Genomic DNA, 24883 nt, shown 5'->3' with positions numbered 1-24883 from the left:
ATCATTACGTTGGTTCGCAAAGGGGTATTATTATATTTCTAAGGTAGTGACAGTTGGAGTACTTGACATAGGTGAACCTCTGTCGGCAAGCACAAGGGAAGGGACACTAAAACCCCCTTTTCTCTATGACATCTGAAAGAGCCTACTCATTTTAATATCAAAGCACAGAACAGTAACTAATTCAGGACGTTATTATGACTAATTTACAGTTATGATGGCATATTTTTGTGACTTTCCTGATAACCTACCATCTCGTCATTTTTCTGACCTTTGTCAAACTAATGTTTTCAATGATGTTTCGGACGGGATGCACTCGCCTCACATGCATTCCTTGAGGTCTCACCCTATCTATAACACAGAACACGCAACGCGTACATTCTTAGTGGTTCCAGTTTAACTGAAAGTGATTTCTGAATTCTCGTTCCCAGTCAGACAATGTATATCACCGAGGCGACGGACCTGACCGACAGCACGGAAATAGCTCGTATCGCCGAAATGACCATGGTACCTCGATCTATCATCACGTTTGTGCCAGAACATTTCTTGGACAACCAGTACCCGTTTGCTGAGACTACACAAAAGATCCCTAACGCAGATGAGATGAGTTTTGCCATGAAGAAATACGTAAGTTGGTAGTACGTCGAGGTGGTGTTATTTTTTCCGTGCCCAGGCTAGACATGTATAGTAGACACCATAATTTCAATTTAATACGCTGGTACACTCAAACCTCGAATTGTCGTCAAACAGTTAACTTGAATGAGCAGAGAAAATCACCGATTTGGTGCCGTGAATTTCAAAACACCGTTTCTATATTGTACGCACGTATTCCTTTCGGTCAAGATAGCGATGGTGTGTTGTAACGTATACATGATTGCTTTTGATTTTCACAACCCGAGGAGGAGAACTGGTATTTGTGAGTGATCCATCAACCATATGTATAGTCCTTGACAACCATGCACTCCTTTGTAGATTGTCAACGCTCTGAAGACTGCCGCACAGGGCATAACGGGACCAACAGTTTTGGGCGAAGGGACTCTCTTCCCCGTCATCGCTGTGACCATGATGAGGCGAGCTAACGAGACGATACTCACTGAAATCTGGGAGACATACGCCATCCCCAAGTCTGCGGAAACGGATGACGAGAAGGCCATGAGGTGAGGCATCAGTTTAAGGGGTCAATAATCAACGTGTAACTGTGCTTATCCAAGCTCGAAACTATGCAGACACAAAATTACAATGTATAATCACCAACATCACTTGCTTGATGACGATCTAAGGACCTACACCCAAACTTAGCAGCAATAAAGAAGCTGTCTATTCACAAAAAGTTTATTCTTCATCACACTTGCTTCTATACGACACTTGAGCGGTGGAGTAGTCCAATGGTTAAGGCGGTCACGGTGAAGACCCGGGTTCGATTTCCAACATTCTTACATTGTGTGAAGCCCATTGCTGGTGTCCTCCGCTGTGATATTGCTGGTATATTGCATAAAACCATGCTCACTGACTAACTAATTTTCGCTTAAAGTAGTAACGTAACAACTTAAGTTTACCAATGCAATTGTACCATGTATCAGGAAAGTTGTGTGGACTTCCATGGCTGCTACTGGCAACTACCTGTCCGCCAAGCTGATCATAGACACATGCCTGGCCAGGAAGATCCCCGCCACTGACTGTGCCAGCCTCATCACTGTGGTCGCCATGGCAAACGAACCCAACAGCACCCTAATTGATAAGCTGGTGGTGAGCCATCTTCTATACTTCAATTCTCTGTATGTTGCGAAAAAAACACACGAATTTTTTTCAGGTACATGGACGTTAAATATATATAAATTGTGGCCCTTATAACTAGAAAATAGTGTAATGACTACTTCCATATTTATATTCCAATTGTCCCGATTTGTTAAACCCATATTTGATGTGTCCCTGTTTGATGTTGTGTGAACGTTTCTAAAGAAGGCGTAAAAGGCTATAAATGACCACAGAATCAAATAGTAGTCTTTGGTGTAGTGGATATATGACAAAAGCCCATTTTGTTTGTCTGACCGCTGTCATTAACATTGTTAAAAAGCCTAAAATAGTTACGTAAAATACCCCGTCTTTGTTTGTTAATGACGCTTTTGTTGTTATTTTTCAGACTGTTGCTACTAATTTGGGAGAAAGCGAGGAACCTCAGTTCGTACGTTCGGTGTGGCTTAGCATCGGTGTCATAGCTAACAAGCTGATAGCTACCGAGAGACATGAGCTCAGGCACCTCTCTGAAACCATTCCAGCGTTCACCGAAATACTGGTTCACGAGAAGGACTCCATTGCCAGGGAAGAACTGGCGGCATTGAAGGAACATTTACTCTCCAGACAGCAAGACGTGACGAAGCTCTACAGTGACACCCGATCTAGGATTGTTGGGGTAGGCCTCAGATCATTCTTCTGAAATGTACTGAATCCAAGACATTAATCTTCATGTAGTTCTCACAGTAACAAATTTCCGTTACATAAGCTGACATAAGCTATTACCTCGTCCTCTTTTGAATAACGCCATTACAACGTGAATTTTAAAATCCTATTAGTTATTATAGTTTTGGTAAAATCTTTACAATTAGCTCAACACCAATCCGGGGTTTCAGGCAAGTCTTTTTCAAGGTCAAAGCTGGGATGTTTGATACTCAGTGAGGATCAGGATACTCATCTCTGTATCAGTCAGGTGTATCTCTGTATCGTACTGCAAGCGTTCCTTAAAACGTCACTATCATGTCTGTTAGACTATCAGTCATTCATTTCGGTTTTATCCAATGTCCTGTCCACGGCATAGTTCGCTACCACTGTGTCATTTCCTCGTGTTGGGATTTCGTCATATCTATCCTGATTAAAAAGTGATGTTGTTCATGAGGATATGACAAGATTCACCCCCTTGAAAGGCAGACATGGCACAAACGTTACAGTGGGTTCGAATACCAGGTTCCGCATCCAGGTCAGCACCAGACCCGTCCCATCAGTTTTTTCCAGCGAAATTTGCCCCTCATATCTGATGTTCTCCGGGTTGTCTCCCACATTAGGTCATATAACTGAAACTGAAAATCTTTGCAGCTCATAAGAACCCAGCTGAGCAAAGCCGGAGTGGAACCGAAGATCATGGCACTGAAGACAGCAGGTAACGCCGGTCTACCTGAACTCATCCCCATCTGCACCACCGTCATCGCCGACGCCGACCTGCCAGAGATTGTCAGGTTCATGGCTGTGTTTGCCCTGCACAGGATGGCGGTGTTTGCTCCCCAGATGGTGAGTGGTTGCATCAGGACTGCATGGCATCTAGTGGATCCAGTATTCACAACCACCACAACCAGTGATACGGCTAGAATTAATAATGCACCCAATCAAATTCACCTTTGTTCTCGTAGTTTGGAATCGTAATAACCTTTTCCAGGTCTAAAACATCTGGAAGGCAATATAAGGCAAAGACGACCAAGCGTGGTCGTTTCATTGCTAAATTATGGTTTCTACCATGGTTTCCCACCCACTATTATCCTACCCGGATACCCGTTATAATAACTCCTGATAACAAATTTGTAAGAAATGGCAAATTATTCCTCAGTTAAGGTTAAAATTTCGAGTATTTCAACATCTTAACTATGTATTATATTCACAACAGGCGACTATACATTGTCTCTAAATCTTCAATTCACCCTTTCAAGGTCGGATATCGAGTGTAACTGATAAACACTGCGCACTCAGAGTGAATATCTGCACATTACCTTGTAAGTCAGTATGATAATGTCTGTCCAACAGGTCGTCGAACCCCTAATCCCTGTGTTCATGACGACAACAGACTCTGCGGCCATCAGGATCGCAATTTTCACTGTCATTATGAAAGCCCAACCAGCAAGACCCATCATCGAAATGTTTGCACGCCACATCGCACGTGAACCCGACCTCCAGGTGGCGTCCTACCTGTACACCTTCCTCGAGACTATGGCCAACACCACCCACCCCTGCTTCCAGACATTGTGAGTCACCTGTAGTCGCACTTCTAGCTTGATTGTTTATTCCATCGATATTGCTTCTATTTAACATTGGTCCGTAAATAATCGAGACTGAATCACAATCCAGGGATCAATTTTGTCAGCGAACGATGGGGTAGGCTAATAATACACATTCAACCAAATGACCAAACCTGGACTGCATCAACGTAGGAATTCAAGGTAAAGAGGGAGGCCATAACAACAAAAGGATCAGGGCCCTTATTCTCGAAACGTTCGTAGCCCTAAACTTTGATCTTAACTTTGATCGTAGCCATTGTGTTAAGAATGGGCTTAAGACGTTCGTAGGGCTACGAACGTTTCAAAAAGAAGGCCCCTGATCCTTTTGTTGTTATGGCCTCCCTCTTTACCTTGAATTCCTACGTTGGTGCAGTTCAGGGCATCTATCCTCAGACTGATACAAGTCAATGTGCACAAGTTAACAATGTATAGTAGTACACATGCTTGTCAAGGACGTGCCAAGCCATTTGTTTCGAGTAATTGAGCACGATAGGTTGCAAAGCCTTATATCTAGGTAGTTCTGAGGGCTTACCAAACATTCTAAGCAAAAATCAAGCAAGGACTTTTTCATAATGGTAGCTACACTCCTGATTATCTGTTGGATCATTGACTTGAGACGTGGAAGTTTAACCTTTTTGCCAAACACTCAGGAAGCAAGTATCTCAGCTGGAAGATTACCCCATCCTTATATGGACAGTATGTTCTTGCACATTGCAATAGATGCTATGGGTGAGCACTCACAAACACATGTATATAGACTGACAGAGAGACAGACAGATAATTTATTCAGTATAAGGACAAAATCCCCACGATACAAAATAAATTAGTTGAAATAAGTAAGTGACAGGATTTATGTTTCCAGAGTTGCAGCTCCAGTTTACAAACCATAACAAACAATGCAGACCGTATTTGCCTTATACTGCTCGTCAGTATTGTAACATAAATTTGTGCTGGAAAAGGCGCAACGTGAAACTAATGTACATAATATCACGACCATAGGCGCGTGGCTTGGAGAAGCCATTAAAACATTAAAACTTTACAAAATGCAGACAGGTGAAAGGATACAAGGAGTATTTAATTAAGACAGGCCAATTATAGATACAAAACCAGTTCACCTCCCACCTATGCTTATAGTGGTAAAGCAAAATATACGTTTTAGTTCAATGCACTCAACGTTTAACGGAAGAAGCACTGAGTCTTGATGCAGTTATCTTAAACACCCAGTGGTGTAGTGGATGGAAATTCCTCCGGACAGGTGAATGTTGATGGTTCGATCTTCAGACACCCCAGTACCGAAATGGTACGTATTGTTTCCCTGATTTGTGTTCAGCTTCTAGGGGATTAAATCCACACATGTGCATGTACGTCATTACACAAAGAAACTGATTGACGATAATCCCCATTTTACTTGTCGTCATCAATGACGCAGCCTCCTTTTCCTGCAACGATATAAAATGTGTATCAGTTCGGCAAAAGCAGCTTATGTGTATGCCATCTTTCCAGCGCCCTTGAGGCCGCCCGAGCACTTCGCATGGCGCCGAGGGTTGCGCCTGGTTTGCAGTACTCAGCCTACCGAACCCTGGAGATGTACAGTGCAAGTCGTAAGTTGTATGGAACCCCGATAAGTTACTACACTAGCCAGTTGTCTCCCCTGCGTTACTCAGTTCAAGTATCGGCTGCCATTCTGTTAAAAGAATACTGCTCACAGTGGCATTAAACCCGGACCATTAACTCAGGGCATACCTGAATCCTCTTGATTACTAGAATGGTTGCCTGTTTCATCGCATAAACTATCCAGCAAGGAGGAATTGGCTGGGGCCCGGTCGTAGTAAATAGTTTGGCAGAGTTGCATGCCTGATGTGTTTCAACACCTAAGGTCCTGTGATTGAATCCCAGGTTCGTCTGAATGTGTTTGTATTACCAGACACAGTGAGTATCTGCATATCATGCAATATTTCGTGTTTCCTTCGTTCTGCCAATCCGTGACATAACTGTGTTTAAATCGATCCTAACCCAGTTCACTCATATATTTACTAAAGCAAGTCGCCATTGTGAGCCCAACATCCAACCTACTTTACAATGTTGTCTAGCTGAGATGCGTGTCGGCGTGGGCGCCCACTTGGGGATCATCGGCTCCAACAGCAGCATCCTCCCCAAGGCCGTCAGCACCGTGCTCAACACCCACATCTTCGGCATGTCCGCCAGCATCCTCGAGGTTACAATTCTTTCTTGCATCCTAGAATACTGACCTTCAGTAACCCATGCTTGTCCCATGAGGCGACTAAAGGGTCCGGTTGTAAGGCTCACTGACTTGGTTGACATACGTCATCGATTTCCAATCGTGCAGATCGATGCTATTGCTGTTGATGATTTGATTGTCTGGTCCAGATTCGATTAAGAACAGACACCATATAGCTGGAATATTGCTGAGTGCGGCATAAAACTAAACTCACTCACGCCCTATTTATTTTCAGTATTTTGTCTCAGAAGAACGCTCCAAATTAACTGACAAGAGATACTATCACTTTCAGTGGGGCGTAGAACTGAACTCACTAACTCTAACATCCTAATATCAGGGTATCATCTCATAAAACAAAGCGCTGTAATGAAAAAAACCCCCATCAAAGTCATTTGAAATATAAACGTAGTAAAGGTACTTGGATCGGTATTATTCTATAAAAGGATACTGAACTGTTGATTAATCATGAGACTTCACACTGTCTGACTTTACGTTTCTGATTGTGCTCAGGTTGGTGTATATACAGAAGGATTTGAAACCGCCCTTGAGAAACTGTTCGGGCCTGAGGGCGTGCTGACAAACAGGAAGTCACTATTTGACATCTTTGCGCCTAGAGTCAGAAGAACTCCCGAAGTTGCTGCGAACGTGGAGGAACTCGCAGAAAGGGCAAGTACTACCTGACACATTTGAAAGGAACACATTCGTTTTGACAGACAACTGTATTATGTAATAGACGGGATGTGTTGGTGTAGATGCTAACGCCGTTATCAAACAAGTAATGTTATCAAGTACGTAACATTATGCACGAGAAAACTCTTCACATGAAAGATATCAGACTTCATACAATTGAAGTGGTTGATGCACATTTTCATGACAATAGTTATATTGGCTACAAAAGCCAGACTGACAAAGGTAGATACCTTATAGGAGGTCGCGTCAGGTAACCTTTTAGATTGACCAACCGGGACACAGCTTACCAAATCGCGAAAGTGCACATTCGCACATACCGTTGGAACTTTTATCTCGAAAAGGTTCGCACCCCAACGATTCCGAATGCTATTTAGCGTACGCGCGCTTCAGTGTGATGCATACGGCGTACGTACAACCATGACAAGGGTGAGTTAACAGTCGCTGAAAATAGTGTTTTTGGCAATATTCAAGGATGTCACCTTGCGGAAATATTAGGTAATGTTAACCATGTCAACGGAAACTCCAAAGCGTATATACTGCAGGTCAAATAACTGAGTTATATTTCTGTTTGTGGATACATCTGTTTCAGTGACGTGAATATTTTGAAAGTCCCTCCGATCCCTAAATAGTAGGGACCTCATACTAGGTTTTGTTAGACTCAGTGGTGGAGTTTAACGAAATACACTGAGACTAAGTTTACTTAGACTGGGTACTTATGAAACGGTAATAGTTATCTTTCCTACTTCCCTTCCAATGGTGACTTGTTCTAAATATTCCACAATGTAAGCCATTTGCCTAACAGTAACGTTTAATCTCATTTCAGCTGAAGGTGACACCACGACACCTACCTACTCCAACCGGCTCCCTCTACGTCAAGATGTTCGGGCACGAACTCCGATACTTCTCTTTGGACGAAACTCTGCAGAAACTGGCTACTGCAGGTACATATTTCCTACCTGTTCTGTTTCGACTTGTATATGTCTTTCCAAATACTTGAGTTACCCCAAACCCTACCAACTGTACTTGACAAGGAAAGTGATGTTCTTGAGCGGGTGATCCGTGAAGCTTCAAATTAGAATTGGTCCTCAGCAAACCAGGTTTATCGCAAGAGACTAACGGACCGGGTGGTCGTTCACTTGGTTGCCACATATCACCGTACCCAGATGCGTAGATCGATGCTCATTCTGTTGATCAATGGATTGTTTGATCCAGATTATTTACAGACCGCAGCAACATAACTAGAATATTGCAGTGTGCGGCAGAAAAAAAAAACAGCCAAAGCCGGTTTGTGAGTGACTTAATCACAATGTTTCACGCCTTTTAAAAAAATAATCTAGTAATGGCAGAACGGTGATTAAAGTAAATTGGCAGCAATGTCAGTTCGTAGGTGTTCGAAACCAGAAAGCTTGTAGATAGTAGCATGAGAACCTATCCACGTTATCGATGCCTTTCAAGAGACGCCGAGTGTCTTCTTTGGTTTTGCATAAGGCATTAGGAAGGTGTTGTACCGTAATGCCTTTGGGAAGATAGTACTTGTGCTTTTTCAGCCTTGAATCCCCACTGCCGGGTATGTACACAAGACTTCTTCTGTTTGTGTAACCGTCTAAGTCAGTTTATCAGTAGGGACAGTGTAATGAGTGCAACAAATAAACACGACAAACTTGATATGGAAGAGATGGTTTCTTTCCCTATGAACGACCCAAAATTGTGAGTCACCGAAACGTGGTGACCAACATGTCATTACGCACTAAATAAAATGGCGTCCACTAAAAGATTCTGTTCATAAACGTTTCGACACTGACAATAAATTTCTAGCACTTTACTTATGTATCTCGAGACAAGGATACTGCAGCTTGCTGTGCAGAGTCGTTCTGATTGTCCACACACCTGTGATTTTGGATCCTAATTTTGGTTCTTCCTGTATCATTGATCCTTCCCTGATATCTTGTGACATAACGATCAAGGCAGCGTGAAATAGAGCTACTCATTCCACAGGCAAGTTGACCCTGAGGTACAAGGAGACAGGGGCGGGCATCGAGGTTCCAATTGATGTCATCGATTCCATGTTTCTCGGGGATGCCGACATTCTTCTCCCCACGGAGGCGGGTATGCCTGTGTCTGCGAGAGTTGCCGCCACTGCTGCCATCAAGGTGAAGGGCAATGCAATTGCCAAGGTCACCCCTGCACTGTTCGAAAGCAGACGGCAATCCGCACCGGTTGAAGTCAAAGCCATTTTCAAAGTTAATCCAAGGTAAAATATTTTGCCTTACTAAAACTTCACTAAACATCAATGTGCTCCAGTTGAATGACTGCCTTTAACACAAAAGGCACACTAATCGATCATAAATATTAGTCTCATCTAAATCTGTATTTATTGTGATCATTATCAACGTAGGTAGTAAAATAAAGCTTTATGTAACAATATATGATAATTTCTACAATCACTAAGCTATATATGTGCCCAATCCAGTTTCTATTCAACGTGTATCTATTACTTACGTTGTTATGCAGACATTTATATTAACTTCAAAAGTCATTGATACAGCACAAATACACCTTCCCCTTTGGGAAACAGTACACTTGACAAAGGTGATCATTATCAATAGACACCGTTCATGATCGAGACTATCGCTCGAATCAAAATTTACTCTTAAACGTACACAAGAAGATTTGAAGTAAAACGGTTTTCAAATATTTTACAGGAAAACAAAGCGTCTAAACAAGGTAAACCAGTACCAAATATATCACCATAGCAACCAAGCATGGATGCACACTTTCGTTTGTCGGGAAATATATTGCATGTGATGTTATTCTTTGTGACAGTGCGGTCATGGAGATAAATGGATACCTGGCCGTGCATGCCTTCCACACGGGAGTCGGGGCTGGTCTGCGCATCAAGACCAAAGTTAATGCACCTCTAGATGGCGAAGTGACTGCACATCTGGCCAGCAGGAAGATTATTGCAGCCATTGTTCCCCCGATCCAGGTAAGTGATACTGGATCCACGACATGTTGATATTAAACGTGAAGGTTCGCGAACAATCATGATAATGGTTTAAACACGTAGTAGTTGCACTTGAACATCTCATTTCACAAAAGCTTTTCGTGCTGCTAAACGTATCTGTACTATTGCCATTCCGTACTCCCAGTGTAATCATCACAGAACTGTGTAATGTCACATTCTGAATAAATCATGTAATTACTTTATCAACCTTTGTATTGATTTGTAAATTTATTTTTATGGTCCCATTGCTAATTGTGTGAAAATTTGTTGTTTATTGATTTCACAGTGAACTTTTTGCATACAAACTTATGCATTTTCAGCTGTGTAAACTTTGTCATCCGCGATAACATACCGAAACATGAGTCTCATTAACGGATTTCTGCGGATCAGAATTTTCTCGTGTGAAAGAGAAAATAGACATTACAAACAATTTAAGTTTCACTGAATCCCTATTTCTTGTTTCGTAAAAAATAGTATTTACAATTAAAGTTTAATTTTGAAGTTTAATAACATCGTATTTCTGTATTTTATGGAGAGGTGTAGGCACCATCACCTTATCTTAAACGGCGCAGGCTGTCCCTGTTTGATAGGGTCGTAAAATGATTCACAATGCAGTTAGCTCACCGGTTACACCTGTGCAGTTTTGAAACGCATAATGAGATTAATATACTATCAATTCCGTACCAGACAGTCAAACATTTCTACCTCCAGAGCCTCGTTTTGAAATTTCCACTATGTCCAGGTTTCCGTTGTCAGCGCTCGCTGTACGACACAACACGTTGTGCCGTGTGTTTGCAAGAATTAGACGGGGCGTAGTTTTGCAATTTACAAACGCTTATATGTATCAGATTATACAGATGTATATTCATGTTTAGAGTTATATGAAGTAATCTTAAAAGTCTGGACTGGTTATTACACCAAGTTGCGTATCGGGACGGAACCCAGTCAACAGGAAACGAGACCGTTGTGTAATCAATGTTTGACTTGTTACTTAGAAGGATTTGGTAATACGTATTTAAACGGAATATTCTTGTGGTAAATGTTTTTAAGGTGGTTGCGGTATTTTATTCACAGAAGGAGCCTTTAGTAGAGGTGGATTGCTTCCCCTTGACCTTCCAGACCATCACCCCTGTAAACCAAGAGAAGATAATCGAGATTGCAGAGGGCGCCAGAATTGTTGAGGTTGGAGATATATTGGATATATGCAATTCATGGCAACTATATAGCATGCAATATATCTAGTAATTAAACGAAAAGGCGACAATTACATTTTTCCAACATCTTTCATTTACAGGGAGGAGTAATATAGATCATACTCAATAGCTAAAATCAGAACTAGCAAACATGTTATCAGCAATCCGAATATTCGGGAATAATCATTATAATAGTGCAAGTGTACATGATACTGACATTCTGTCGCATGGAAACAGACAAGTCTAGCATTTATGAATTTAGAGGTCTACGTATTATAAAGTACATCTCATAGAGTAACAATAACTACACTAAACTATCTGTTCCCTGCGTTGTATCAGCATCAATAACCAATTACCTATCCATTCATCTGTCTCAGGATCTTCTCGAGTGTGGCAACAATACCATGGGCCTGAACATGATTGCACGTGTGTCACGTGCATCACCGTATGGCAGTAACATCGCCCCGTCCTTACTTATGGCTGGACGTGCTACAGTACAGGTGTTTGTGAAACCTGGTCCCAGTCCGCCAGAGGCCGTGGTTTTCCAGGCTCAGGTGGCAGCTGGCACACCTATCAAGCAATCAGGAGGTTCGGAAAATGTTGCCGTCTCTAGCTGTGACTGCGCTATTGGTCGTCTCACCCTTTGTTATGTGTCATGCGCAGAGGAGGATGTCACTGATCCCAGGGTCATCGAAGGAGCAGCCTCTTTGGAAGACTTCCCCGACCTCAGTGCTAAGGACATCAGCATCTCCGAACTCAAGGCCAAACTCCAGGCTAAGCTTGGCGACAGTCTCAGGCTTAGCCCTGTTGGACATAAGTGGGGAATTATTGCCACTATTGATGCCAGTTCACAAGCCATTCCGAGAAAGCTTCAGTTTGAAACCCTGTGGCAGTCAGTTAACAGGGGACATATGAATCAACTGGTCTTTAGGGTTGCTAGAACGGCCCTGCCAGCATACCCTATGCCATGGGAGGTGGGTCTGAAGTTACAGTGCAGTTTGTAAATTAATATTTAACCTAACCAAGTTACCATCAATGCTCATTAATGGCAATATCCATTATAAAGCAATGTTTTTACGTGCAACTACCCTTTTGGTTCGACACTTTGGTCTGAAATCCGAAATAGTTCGAGATATAGATCTTTTACATTATGACAACACAGAAGGATTACGTCGGGACCGTAAGTTCAGCCCAGTATATACAGCAATCCGAGAAAGACACATTCCGAGTTGGACAGAGTGCACTGTATTGCATTAGTGAAAGGTAATGCAAAACATTACGAAAAGGAGTAAACAGTGAGAAAAAAACAACAACATTAGTTAATTACTTTTCGGTACTATATACAAAACGACGGTCACTCTGTTGAAGACAACTTTGTCTTATTTAAAACGTCTTGAACAAGTAACTTGAACCAGATCTTTCTTCGTCATCCCACATCATATTATGACAGTGCATCGTCCGTTCAATATGTTTCAGATGATCACACAGGTAATGCTCCAGTACCCAAATCGCTTCATTGAGCCGAAGATGCTTCTAGACCCAAGCTACCAAACCCAGATACACCAAGACCTCCAGTTCATGACTCGTTTTATGAGCCACCGTCCCGTATTAGCCCAGGTCAACCAGACTGTAGTGTCCCTGCTCAAAAGGAGAATCCAGCATCTCACTGGAAACCCCAAACCAGAGGCGCTCTTAAAGAAGCTAGCCTTCCAGCTATTTGCAAGGTCAAACAGTACTGAAGTCCGCGCCCTGCTCCCAGAATGGAGAAAAATTATTGTACTTTCGGAATGGGCAAACATTGTGTGGCAGAGGGCTGTTGATCCCATCTTTGTCCTTAAGCATGTTGATGCCATTGTTGCAAAGCTGGCAGAAATAGAAAAGATCCAGCTGACAGTTATCCAGAAGATTCAAGAATACGCACAGGATCCCCCCACGTCATCTCTCGTCATCCCAGTGTTAGAGTATTGCATTTGTGAACATTATACGATCCTTGAAACAGTCACGGGAGCTTGCTTAAGAGCTTCAGCGGTGGGCATCATGCCAGAAGCTGATACATTATACTCAAAGGGCAAGCAGCTGATCTCAAACCTCGATGAACAAATAATCCAGCATGCAGACATGCTGTCAAAGATTCCTCCCCCACCAGAAACTATGGAGGTAACACTGACAAAGCTGTGGCCAAAGTTCGTAAGAATTAGTGAGAATCAATTTAGTGTTCTGAAGACAATCAAAGCAACTGGAAAAGTCTCAACGTATCCATCATTGCAGCCTGTCATTGATGTTGTTGGTATGGCAAAGGAAACCATTCCAGTACTTGCCACTGCCTTGAAAACAGCTGACACTATTGATCTCAATATTGTTCCAGTTCTTACCAAACTGTCGGTTCAGCATACAATGGTGTACTATTCTCTGAACACTCTTGTTGACAAAAATAATGTGATACCATCTCCAACAAATGAAAGCCAATTCAGCCATGTCATGCGTGCCCTGAAAGCCCAAATATCAGAGCTGACAATCGCATCTGCTGTTCTAGTGAAGCTAAGGTATGAGCTGTTAGCGCTAACTCCAATACTCATGGAGAGTGACTTGGCAACTGTGAAGATACTCCAGAAGCTACAGATGGATGTTGGTTTTGAGATGAACAAAGTTAGCAGCTTGAGCATGTACACACCTTTCTCCAATTCTCTGGAAGTTCCGGAACAAATTTTCTCGATAGCTGACAGTGTGGTTGAATTCGCTGAGGAAATCGCCACCAAAATAGAAATAATTGCAGAAAAATTGATTTCGTCGAATGTTGAGCCAACCGTAACCATCTTTGAGAAGACATTACTTGTTATTTACCAGCTGCGTGATGTCGTAACGGAACTGAAGGTGTACGTTAAGAGCAACGTTTTCTACAGCTCGGAAATCGCAAGGAGCATTGATATCATAAGGAAATGTGACATCACCCTACTCACCGTTGAATCACTCGAAATTAAAACAACGGCTGCTTTTGAAAAGATCTGGAGTACAGCCTCGCAACCTGAAGTCACAGCTTCAGTGCCGATGTCCGAAAGTATGGTAGAGATGGCGATTAGCGTAACCACCCAAAAGCAAATAGAACTTAGAACGGAAATAGAAAACTTGGCTGCAGCTACCAAACGAGCAGCTCTGCTGAGCATTCAACCGAAGCTGATGACCATACTCAATACGTGCAGAGGTATTCAGAGCAAGATTGACTGGATCCAACTGTGGGGTCTACCCCTCGGGCGCCTCAGTCCTATGTTTGCTCATGTTATAACTGTTCAACAAGAAGTCCTGAAAAAGTTGAAAGAGTTGGTGACATCTGCACAGACGGAACTGGACAACCCCGTGGCCATCAACTTTGACCTGGAGGATCTTCAGGGAGAACTGGCAAGAGTTGTCATGATAGGTAGCGTTGAGATGAGTGACGTGAAGCCAATGCCACCCCTGAAGACCGGCAATGGCGTTCCACTTATTCCAATCAATCCCATCACCAAAATGGAATCGAATTACCTTCCTCTTGCCATCACTGGATACTTCAACATCACGTTTGGCAACATTGGTACGACACCAAAGACGATCATAATGAAGGTAATTAAACGGTTTTGTTGATATAATCCTATCTTCCACTGCATTTTGAAAGGTCGACAAATATCATATTCACTTGTACTTAAGGGTAAACCATAGCTCCTTACACTAATCTTTAGTGATGATTGCACATAAAAAATAGTTTCTAAATCAGTTTTAAGCAACACAACTATGCTCCAACAATCAATGACATCTTTCAGGTGCATGCAAGCAAGAGCATAGAACAGCTGATGTGGGAGAGCCAACAAGTATGCCCGATGTCAAGGGACGAAGGAATAGAACTGGCCATTGCACGTGAAGAAGCGGAAGTGATTCAGGACATTCCAGAACATCCCATCTACCACCTTCTGAACTCTCTCCACCATAGACATCTCATTGCCGAGTATGACCCAGTACGTGCTTATATACCGTTTTTGTTTTCTTATCTTAGATAAACAAATTCTTCGATATCAGCGCTAAGGTGAACGTACCGTCTATGCCTTAATAATTGCTCAAGCCAGTCTTGCCGTTAAGGTGAATATAACTTCCATATGTTAGTAATTGCTCAAGACAGTCTTACCGTTAAGGTGAACATAAGTTCCATATTTTAGTAATTGCTCAAGACAGTCGTAGCGTTAAGGTGAATATAACTTCCATATTTTAGTAATTGCTCAAGCCAGTCTTAGTGTTAAGGTGAATATAACTTCCATATTTTAGTAATTGCTCAAGCCAGTCTTAGCGTTAAGGTGAATATAGCTTCCATCTTTTAATAATGACTTATGCCAGTCTTAGCGTTAAGGTAAACATTATAACTCCCATACTGTAACATGTGCTTATCGCAATCTTATAGCTGTGGATTTCTCTGTGCAATGGCACCGTGAATATATATTTCAAACCTTCGTAGTGTGACAATGTTCATTTCGTTAGTGCAGCTATTTGACTGAAATCGTTTAAATATATTCTTATATGAAAGCTCAGACTTTCATTAAATTTGTAAGGGTGCCATTTTACAGGATCAGTACAGTCGTGGACAAATCTATGCCTTATGTTGGGAGTACAGATTCAGACAAGGAGGAAATATGAGATATATGTATTGAACAAAGCAATAATCAATGCTAAACAATATCACCGTGTTCCTTTTGATATGTAGAACCATCTGTAACCAGGGAGATTACAGAACACCCGGTGTTCATTTAGCTAATACCGTAAGCCGGACCCGCGAAGGCTCGGGGTAGAATAGGCCTTCAGCAAGCTACGTTTGTCATTATAGGCGACCATGCTCGTCATAAGAGGCAGAAATTCGAGACTGACTTTACTCTGGCATTATATATTTTCAGAGTTCACATAACTGTGTCATGAGTATATATCACCTAAACTGATATCGTAGATGCGACGTAAGACAATGACTGACTCCCAAACTCTTGTTTCAAGGTTGATATCTCGGAATATGCGTACCTGACTCTCCACCGAATGACTCACTTCTTTACCGCGTGGCACTACTGGAATTCTGCTACTCAACCCCCAGTCCAGAGGAAACCAGGCGTGGTCCATATCATGAACGAAGCAAGAATTGACAATCCCGCAGTGAGTGACTGTATATCGTTATATATTACCCACGTGGTACTTCGTAAAGGTGTTTCATAACAAAGTGTTATGACACATATGTGTCATAACACCGTCGAGTGATTTGATTGGCTAATGCGTGAACTTTGACCTTAAGGTACTACTTTCATCACTCATTTAATTCCATGATTTTCATTCAAGTTTTCACACATGAGAGCATGTAAAACGAAAACACTTCTATGGAATTAGATAAAAATGATTTCATTAGTGTGGTTACTAGCATTATTTTCAATTCTATGATAACTCAAGTTTCTGTAATAAAAACGGAAATAAAACAATCTATAAAAATAAGTAAATATCGTAATTCCGTCGTTCCTTCACTTTGTTACTATGAATATGTTATAAGAGTGTAACATTGATGTGTTGCTATTACCAGAGCTGAAAATCCTACTCCTAGTGTTTCAGTGTTTCATTCATTTCGTAATAGTTCTACCCACAGAAGCAAATAACGAAGCAGGCTCAATCATGGGGTTCAATCTTTTATTCTATTATTCTGGTGATCCAGCATGAACTGATAGTTTTCCATGCCCCGGAACATTTAGGAAATTATGGCATTTCAACACATCACATTTTAGTTCAGGACCAACTTAGAACAATCGTTACATCATATTTAGGTTACAATGGATTTAATTTCATTTCCTTGTCCTTGATGTATCAAGGGTCCAAACCCAGATGTTTCATCACTGCTACAATTCTACCACTATAATAATTAGTATTCCCTTTTAATGGATGTGTGTTTACTTTAGACTGAAAATGACAAAATATCCTTCACATCCGAATGTAATGTCTGCCAAAAGCAATGCCGATTGTACAATTCAGACAATACCATGAGTATGGGTCAGATGTTAGAGATATGTTTTTTTCTACAACAAACTGACAATCCGCTCATTAGCTGCCTTTTAGGTTCATTTGGCGAAACCTGGGCATCCGGGTTAGTATTGTTCCTTTAGAAAACCCGTGCTTGGTGTAACAGGCGACGAAACGGGATCTGCTGATCAGTAGATGGTAATTGTAACATATATTGCGTTGGCCGATACTCGTGATATAGATCACGGGATTATGTGGTCCAGACTCGATTATTTACAGACTACCGCCACAAAGGTAAAATATTGCTGGATCCAGCGATCGACAACAATGAAACAAATCTTATCTCGATTATAACATTATTTCCTACTCCATATATTTCGTTGTAGAGTGACTGGTTCATCATGACACCCAACGATACAACGTGTCTGTACGGAATCCAGACTCCGTTGACTGATGTCCTCACGGTGCCCGTCGCCATGACTAGACCGGCGGCGCAGACACGACTGACGCTGGCTCCATATCTCGGACCCTACCTTCCAAGTAGGCTGTGTGAACTCAACAACATACAGGCTACATGACGTACATTTAGCAACATATCAGCTACATGATGTACCTCCAATGACATACCAGCTACGTGGCGTACATTCAACAACATACCAGCTACATGGCGTACATCCAACAACATACCAGTTAAATGACGTAATTCAACAATTCAACAACAGACCAGCTACATAACGTTCATTCAACAACATAACACCTACATGGCATACACTCAGCAACATACCAGCTACATGGCGTACATCCAACAACTTAAAGCTACATGACGTACATTCATGAACATACCAGCTACACGACATACATACATATACAGTAGCTGTATGACGCTCAACACCATTGAAATAATGCTTATAACTCCGTTTAACCAGCGTGTCTTTTTCAGTCACCTGCAAGACTTACTTCAAGACTGTTCGCACTTTTGATGGTGTTGAGTACACACTTCCGGATATAGGCACCTGCCCCGTTGTTCTGGCCATGGACTGTTCTCCAACGAAAACATTTGCTATCACTATGAGCACCGCCACGGACGATTTCAGCCAAAAGGTAGACCAGGAGGATTCTTGAATCTGTACTTTTTGACCTCCCAATCATCATCGATTCAATAGTAAAATCACGTTCCTGTAAGCCTTTCTGTAGTGGAGGTTTTTGCGATTTATGTTTCCCGTTTTTTGTGGTCTATGATTAAATGTAAATGTGAGGACGTGAGCGTGAATATAAAATTGTCCGTATTATGGTTCATCTTCAAAAGCTTCTCGTTTACGACCTTCGGTTTCTGTCCTTCCATAGGAAAGTAAAACGCTGCAATGGCTCTGTGCTACTATTGCAACCTTATGTCCAGTTGTGTTTTTGTTATAACTCACGTTATAATGTCATTGTCCACGAACACCCTTCATCGTTCATCTGCAAGTGGAATGCAACGGTTCATGTGTTGACGTTTTTCTCTAAATCCTTGACGGAGTATAACCTTTTCTCAACCTACAACCTCGTTTATTTGTCAGTTTTCTGACAAATATGTCACAGAGCTCACGTTTGTTTGATATATTTGACGTTTCAGCGTTTGACGTTAAAACGTTTCGCCAGTTGTTCACACCAGCGATGTCCACGCTGAACACGGTACATTAAAGGCAAGCCTGGGCCTCGCAACTTTTGCATTGGCTGTAGACCTGTAATCTGCCTTTAATATTGGTATAAACCCTCTCTATACAGGTCCTGGAGATAATTGCCGAGGGCAAGAAAATCCGATTGACCGCCGCTACAGCCGGCGCTACTCTCACTGTTGACGGAGACCCCGTTACTGTGACCCGTACCAAGCCCTTCGTCCTGGAGAAGACCGTCAGCTACGGAGAGTAAGTGCAAAGGAGATGTCACATTGCTCAACAGATTTCCACGTCTCGTGTGAGAGATGACGGGTCATAGGACCCCTGGAAGGTCTGACGTTATAGCCATGAACAGTTCTATGTGGGTGTCAGCTTTTAGTATAAGCGGGTGCCAGGTCTAGTGTTGACGGGTAGCATGTGTATTATCTCTGGGCGTAGCGGTTTTTCTGGGTGTCAGGTACTTGGGTTTCAGTTGCAGTGTATTGGTATTATGTGTGGTACCTGTGTCATCTGCTGTATTTACGGGTGTCAAGTGTAGTGCGACGTAGATACCAGGTAGTGTTTTTACGGGTGGCGACAGTGGTATATCTGTCATGTGCATATGACAAGTGTAATATTACCGGGTGTAAGGGTTTTCTCTTTTGGGGTCGGCCCTTCTATCTCATGCGTAATGTGTCGCCAGTGAACACCACGCGGTGGCTTGTGCGCTTTATCTAGGGGTCATCGGTTCCACGTCCGCGTGTCAGGAGTAGTATTTAAGTGAGGTGCAGTGTTTATGGACATCCTGTAGCTCGGACACCAGGCGTCAGGTACGAGAATGTATGAGACAATGACTCCATCTAAATCCATTGTTTTCAGGGCCGCTGTAGCTGTGAAGATTGCTCTGGAAGAGCTCTACAACATCGAGCTGCCACTTCTTGGAATCTACATCAGAACCGACGGCAACTTAGTCTCGATGACGGTGTGTATACACTTGTGAGTGAGTGAGTGAGTGAGTGAGTGAGTGATTATACGCCGCTTTTGTAGCAATATCACGTCGGGAGACACACATTGAACTCATGATGGGAATAGAACCCGGGTCTTCGGCGTCACAAGAGAACGCCTAACAACTAGGCTGCCCCATCGTCCCAGTAGACAATTGTTATGTATGCAGACAATGTTAAGGTAAATAAATCGCATGAAGCATATTCATCGTTAGATGCTCACGTATATTTGTTAAGGACATCTTGAACACATGACCTTTTGGTAACAGTTAGTAGTATAATTAAATAATTGCAGAATATTAAAATCGTACAGTCCATATAAGCTTATGTTCAAAGTGGCTTTTTTGCCACCTGACCAGGAAAGCATATATCACGTGTGGAATCAAATAATGACGGATGTAACCTCAGGAATACATTCCCCACCCAACCAGACCCTGTCCCAACGACATATCTGTCATACACTCCGAAACATGGTGTTATTAACAATTAAATTTAGCTTCTTTTACATCTGTGCCATTATTGGTGATTCCAGTACTGAGACGCCACAAACATGTTTGTTGAAAGTAACTGAATGGTAAAACCACTTAGAAGACACAGAAGGTCAGTGGATAATTAGGAAATGATATAATTAAAACTCAGTATAGGTCGACTGACGCTTCTGGTTTGCGTTAATGTGTTATCGAGTTTCGCAAGAACTGATAGAAACGTATAGAACAGTTTAAACGCAACGATACACATATAGTTCACAGGGGCGATTCCCAACAGATAAACAAGACTGTTTCTAACAATAATCAGTAAATGATACCATTATGTCTCATGTTTTATGAAAATTGTCCATTAAAACACATCTCATGTTTTTGATTAGGCAAACAAATTCTGAACTGTCCAATTTGTGCTTCATGAGATGCAGACAAATCTATATACACAGAATCCGGTATAAATGACTTAAGAAATGAAAAATGGGGCTATTTTCTCATCAGGAATATACAGTCAAATATTGCATGACAGCTGTCAATCATTCTGAATTAATATCAGCGAGCGGACAGAACAGTGAAGGAGGTTGAATTATCTGCTGAATGTGTGTTGATGAATGTGTATTGACTGCATTAAATATTCAATTCCACTTCTCATGCAACAGTGGAATACACCCGAATACGTTAATGTTCTGTAATGGGCGAGAACTGAGAAAACAGTAGCCCTCGGTGATAGTGTGTAAGACAGGTTTCTGTGATCTGTGCCCGACCCGAAGTGCGATAGGATCGAAATATTTTATCGACCTCCAGTAAAACCTGGAAATTGAACATGGGCTTATTTGTCCTCATGGATTTAAGAAATGATGACCCGTATGAAATATTTCCTTATGATTATGGGTTAGTGTTTATGTTTATGTCCGTAATGTTGGCACTCGGATGTGCGAAACATGTATTTATCATTTGGTCCATAATGGGGATGAAATCGCGGCTGTTTGCTTCATGGACATGTGAAACAGGGGTTTCTCCTTCTGTCCATAATGATTAGGGAATCGGAACTGGCTGACACATGGACCTTTGAAATCTGTTTTTATTGTTTTGTCCATATACTCATGAAGTATGCAATGTTAGACATATTTGGAGCGAAAGGTAAAAGAACTAAGGGTAACATTATGAATATAAACCTGCTTGTAAAGTAGAGCTTTTGAAACCGCTCCTTTAACAAAATCTGAGTTCTTTTCTCATTTGTATCACTTACAGGCTTCCCCGTTGTTCAAACTGAAGACCTGCGGTTTGTGCAGCAACATGGACGGTCAACAACGTTACGAGTTCGAGGCCCCTGACGGAAGCTTCTTTAACACACCCGAGCCCTTCGTTGCGAGCTACATCATCAAGGGAGCTAACTGTCCTCGTCCTACCTTGCCTCACATAATTACTCGGATGGGTAAGATGAATGCTGTGTATAGATTGCCAGATAAAAGAAAGTATTCACCCATGCTATATTGAGGTTAAAACAGAATTGTAATAACACGTAGACGGGGGTGTAACATTATGGTGAAATGGGTATCAGTCGTGGTTCGACGTTACGTTTGCAGTATGTAGGGAATGTTTTCGGCCTTCGAAAGTTTTGATACCGTTTGTAATTATTGGGAGAGATCCTGATCAAACGCACACTTTCTTTTGTCCGGCACGGTACTATTATATTAGAGTGTTCGGCCTTCTCTCTCAGAGGTAAATATACTAAATATCAAACTTTGAATTTACAGTTTTGCTTTTAAGGTTATTTCATACGTTAATTATTATGTTTCGTGTTTTAATGTCATGTAGGTTTTATACAACCATACAGTCTTTCTATCAATTGAACATGAACTAATAAAGTATGTTGTTTATATGTTGCCAAGTTATGAACGTTGTTTAAGTGAAAACTTTCATGTTAAGTATTGATAGATAGTGGTGCTGCTGTCGACACCATCCAGATACCATAGGGTCATTATATACCGAGAGCGCGGATCGTTCCTCATAACATGTGAGCTCCGATTCAGCTCCTCCTGTTGTCGGAATATTGCCAAACAAACAAGGCTCTAATCATCATATGCATTTCCTTACAGACAGAAGCTGTGCACCTGTCGAGGCCCCGATCGTGAAGTACCGTAAGACAAAAGGTATCACCTGTTACTCCATCATCCCTGTGAAACGTTGCCCCAAGACGTGTCGAGTGGAACAACGCAGTCCCGCCGATGTCCCCTTCCACTGTGTCACCAGAGGAAGTCGCGAGGCCAGAGTCATTCGCAAACTCATCAACAGCCGCGAATACGCTAAGATCGCCGAACTACCGGTCACTGCCCGATACCAAGTCATCCAGCAACTCACCTGTGTCAGCAGGAATTAACTGAAACCCAAATCCGACCTTGAACATCAATATGAAGGTCATTTGTGTTTGAGCTGCATGCAGGCAATAAATGGGTACAGTGCATTTGATGAGCTTATACACGGAATGTGTTTTAGATATTTTGTAAAACAATCTAAACAAATGAACATAAATTCCCCAAGCTAAGGAACTCCCAGATTCGAAAACGCGCTGAAATAAATTCCATTCGGTATTAAAGTAACAGAAAAGTCCATGAAAGTATAACTGAAAGCACGATCCTTGAATCGGTGGTGGTGCCTGCCAACTGTCAACTGACGTTAGTTGTTCACTTTTACAAAATATATATTCCTCCTTGGGTACAATCACCAGCAATTGTGGTGTCGTAACAAGTTCCATACAATGCACTGTTCCCTATCGAAACATTGTCGTCTATTGCTCAAGAGGTGACCTGATACCTTAGCCATTATCTGTCTCTCAGTGTGTGTCCGTTGTCTTCCCACGTCGCCGTGTGTATGTCAACATTGTTGTTGTATGTGTTGTGTTGTGTTGTGTCAACTGTGATTGTCTCGTTCAATAAATGTGCCTTGCAAGCAAAGTGATACAGTGTGTTTGTGACTTGTTACTGTGTTTGGTTAGCTAGTGTTAAAAAATGTTCAGAACTTGGTGCCAAAGAGTCTCCAGTAGCACATGTTTATCCTCAGAGGGTTCCCTCAAAGATGTCATATCGTAATGATTTAACTTTGTTTCTTTATTGTACCGCGGTGGGCGAGCTGGTTAAGGCGCCAGACTAGTGATACAAGATTGAGGTGACGGGATCGAGCCCACCTGTGACCGGGTGTAAAAACCTTGGAGTCAACATTATGTGCGGTCACAACCCCTAGTGTACAGTACACAACCCTGTGCACTTAAAAGAACCTACAAATCCATTGGTATGTGACCATATAGTGGCTACACGAATACATGCATTCACCTACTTGCGGGTACAACAACGTGCAGTAAACTTGGACAAAGTACTGTGACTACGTGTACCGGTCCACCCAGCAGTGAATTGGGTACCTCGTTCGGATGAGAGTGCCACAACAAAACTCGGTGCGCCTAGTTGCAGCAAGAGTTGTATATTCCCAGGGAGTAGAGATTGATAATACGACGTGACGTTGAGACTGACATCCAAGGATGGAAGGACCCATATACAAGCGCCTTGGGTAAGCACTAGATGCATGGATATGTGCGCTATATAAATATTCTGTAATAAATTAACTCCCAAGTGTCAGACGCTTGTGTTAGATCCTTATATACGACACTGGGTCAGATACGTTTATATACATACATTTACAACATGGAGTTCAGCTGATGAACCCACATGACCACCTTGACTTTGTAAATACCTGCCTCATCAACTATATACCCAACATTGCTGAAGTAAAGATATCTTTTAAAAACACCACCACCAACAACAACAGTAAGAGCAACAACACTAACAACAACAAGAACAACAACAACAGCAGTAACAAGAACAACAACAACAGCAGCAGTAACAACAAAAACAAAAACAACAACAACTATTATCCATTCGACGCAGTGTTCAGGTCCCTGAACAATAGAAATACAATGACTCTGGATGGGTTAACCCCAATCTAAGTAAACTTATCCTCAGTACTTTTCGTTACACTCCACTACTGAGTCTAACAAAACCTTATGGGAGGTCGCGTCAGGTAACCTTTGGGATTGGCCAATCAGAACACAGCTTACCAATTCGCGAAAGGGACATTCACACGTATCTCTGGAGATACGTACCCGAACGATTCCGAATGCTATTTAGCGTACGATCGCTTCCGGGTGATGCACACAGCGCACGTTACAACCATGACAACGGTGAGTAAACAGTCGTTGAAAATAGTGTTTTGAGCAACATTCAAGGATGTCATCTTGCGGAAATATTAGCTAATGGTAACCATGTCAACAGAAACCCCAAGGTGTTATATGCGGATTTTTGTTTGTGGAGATGTCGGTGTCACTGACCTGAATATTTTGTAACTCCCTCCGATCCCTAAGTAGTAGCCGTTGTCTGATTGGTTAAATATATTTAACCGTCTCGCTATTGATTGGACGGTCATAGGTTGCTCAAAGGTTACCTGAAGCCACCTTCTACTAGCGTTTGTTAGACTCAGTGGTGGAATGTAACGAATAACACTGAGACTAAGTTTACTTAGAGTGGGGTTAACCCGATCTGAATACAATCTTCCTCAG

General features: G+C 42.0%; 1 protein-coding gene across 1 annotated transcript in view; it reads left to right on the top strand.

Moving 5' to 3' along the window:
* Positions 1 to 23906, top strand: part of LOC137291889 (uncharacterized) — a 29689-nt gene extending 5783 nt beyond the window's left edge. The window contains exons 8-30 of the mRNA XM_067823437.1: positions 429 to 624; positions 970 to 1154; positions 1578 to 1743; positions 2138 to 2407; positions 3085 to 3276; positions 3784 to 4001; positions 5538 to 5635; positions 6125 to 6249; positions 6784 to 6939; positions 7787 to 7904; positions 8959 to 9214; positions 9787 to 9949; positions 11042 to 11149; positions 11538 to 12134; positions 12637 to 14754; positions 14952 to 15143; positions 16162 to 16314; positions 17547 to 17700; positions 18101 to 18261; positions 18925 to 19064; positions 19674 to 19776; positions 21529 to 21712; positions 22377 to 23906. Of these exons, the coding sequence (XP_067679538.1) occupies positions 429 to 624; positions 970 to 1154; positions 1578 to 1743; positions 2138 to 2407; positions 3085 to 3276; positions 3784 to 4001; positions 5538 to 5635; positions 6125 to 6249; positions 6784 to 6939; positions 7787 to 7904; positions 8959 to 9214; positions 9787 to 9949; positions 11042 to 11149; positions 11538 to 12134; positions 12637 to 14754; positions 14952 to 15143; positions 16162 to 16314; positions 17547 to 17700; positions 18101 to 18261; positions 18925 to 19064; positions 19674 to 19776; positions 21529 to 21712; positions 22377 to 22657 (6334 nt within the window). The 3' untranslated portion in view covers positions 22658 to 23906. The remainder of the gene's footprint in view (positions 1 to 428; positions 625 to 969; positions 1155 to 1577; positions 1744 to 2137; positions 2408 to 3084; positions 3277 to 3783; positions 4002 to 5537; positions 5636 to 6124; positions 6250 to 6783; positions 6940 to 7786; positions 7905 to 8958; positions 9215 to 9786; positions 9950 to 11041; positions 11150 to 11537; positions 12135 to 12636; positions 14755 to 14951; positions 15144 to 16161; positions 16315 to 17546; positions 17701 to 18100; positions 18262 to 18924; positions 19065 to 19673; positions 19777 to 21528; positions 21713 to 22376) is intronic.
* Positions 23907 to 24883: the final 977 nt, after the last annotated feature.

The sequence above is a fragment of the Haliotis asinina genome, chromosome 7, assembly GCF_037392515.1.
Source record: "Haliotis asinina isolate JCU_RB_2024 chromosome 7, JCU_Hal_asi_v2, whole genome shotgun sequence".
Taxonomy (NCBI): domain Eukaryota; kingdom Metazoa; phylum Mollusca; class Gastropoda; order Lepetellida; family Haliotidae; genus Haliotis; species Haliotis asinina.
Note: the sequence above shows the minus strand (reverse complement) of the source record. Positions and strands in the feature narration are given on the sequence as shown.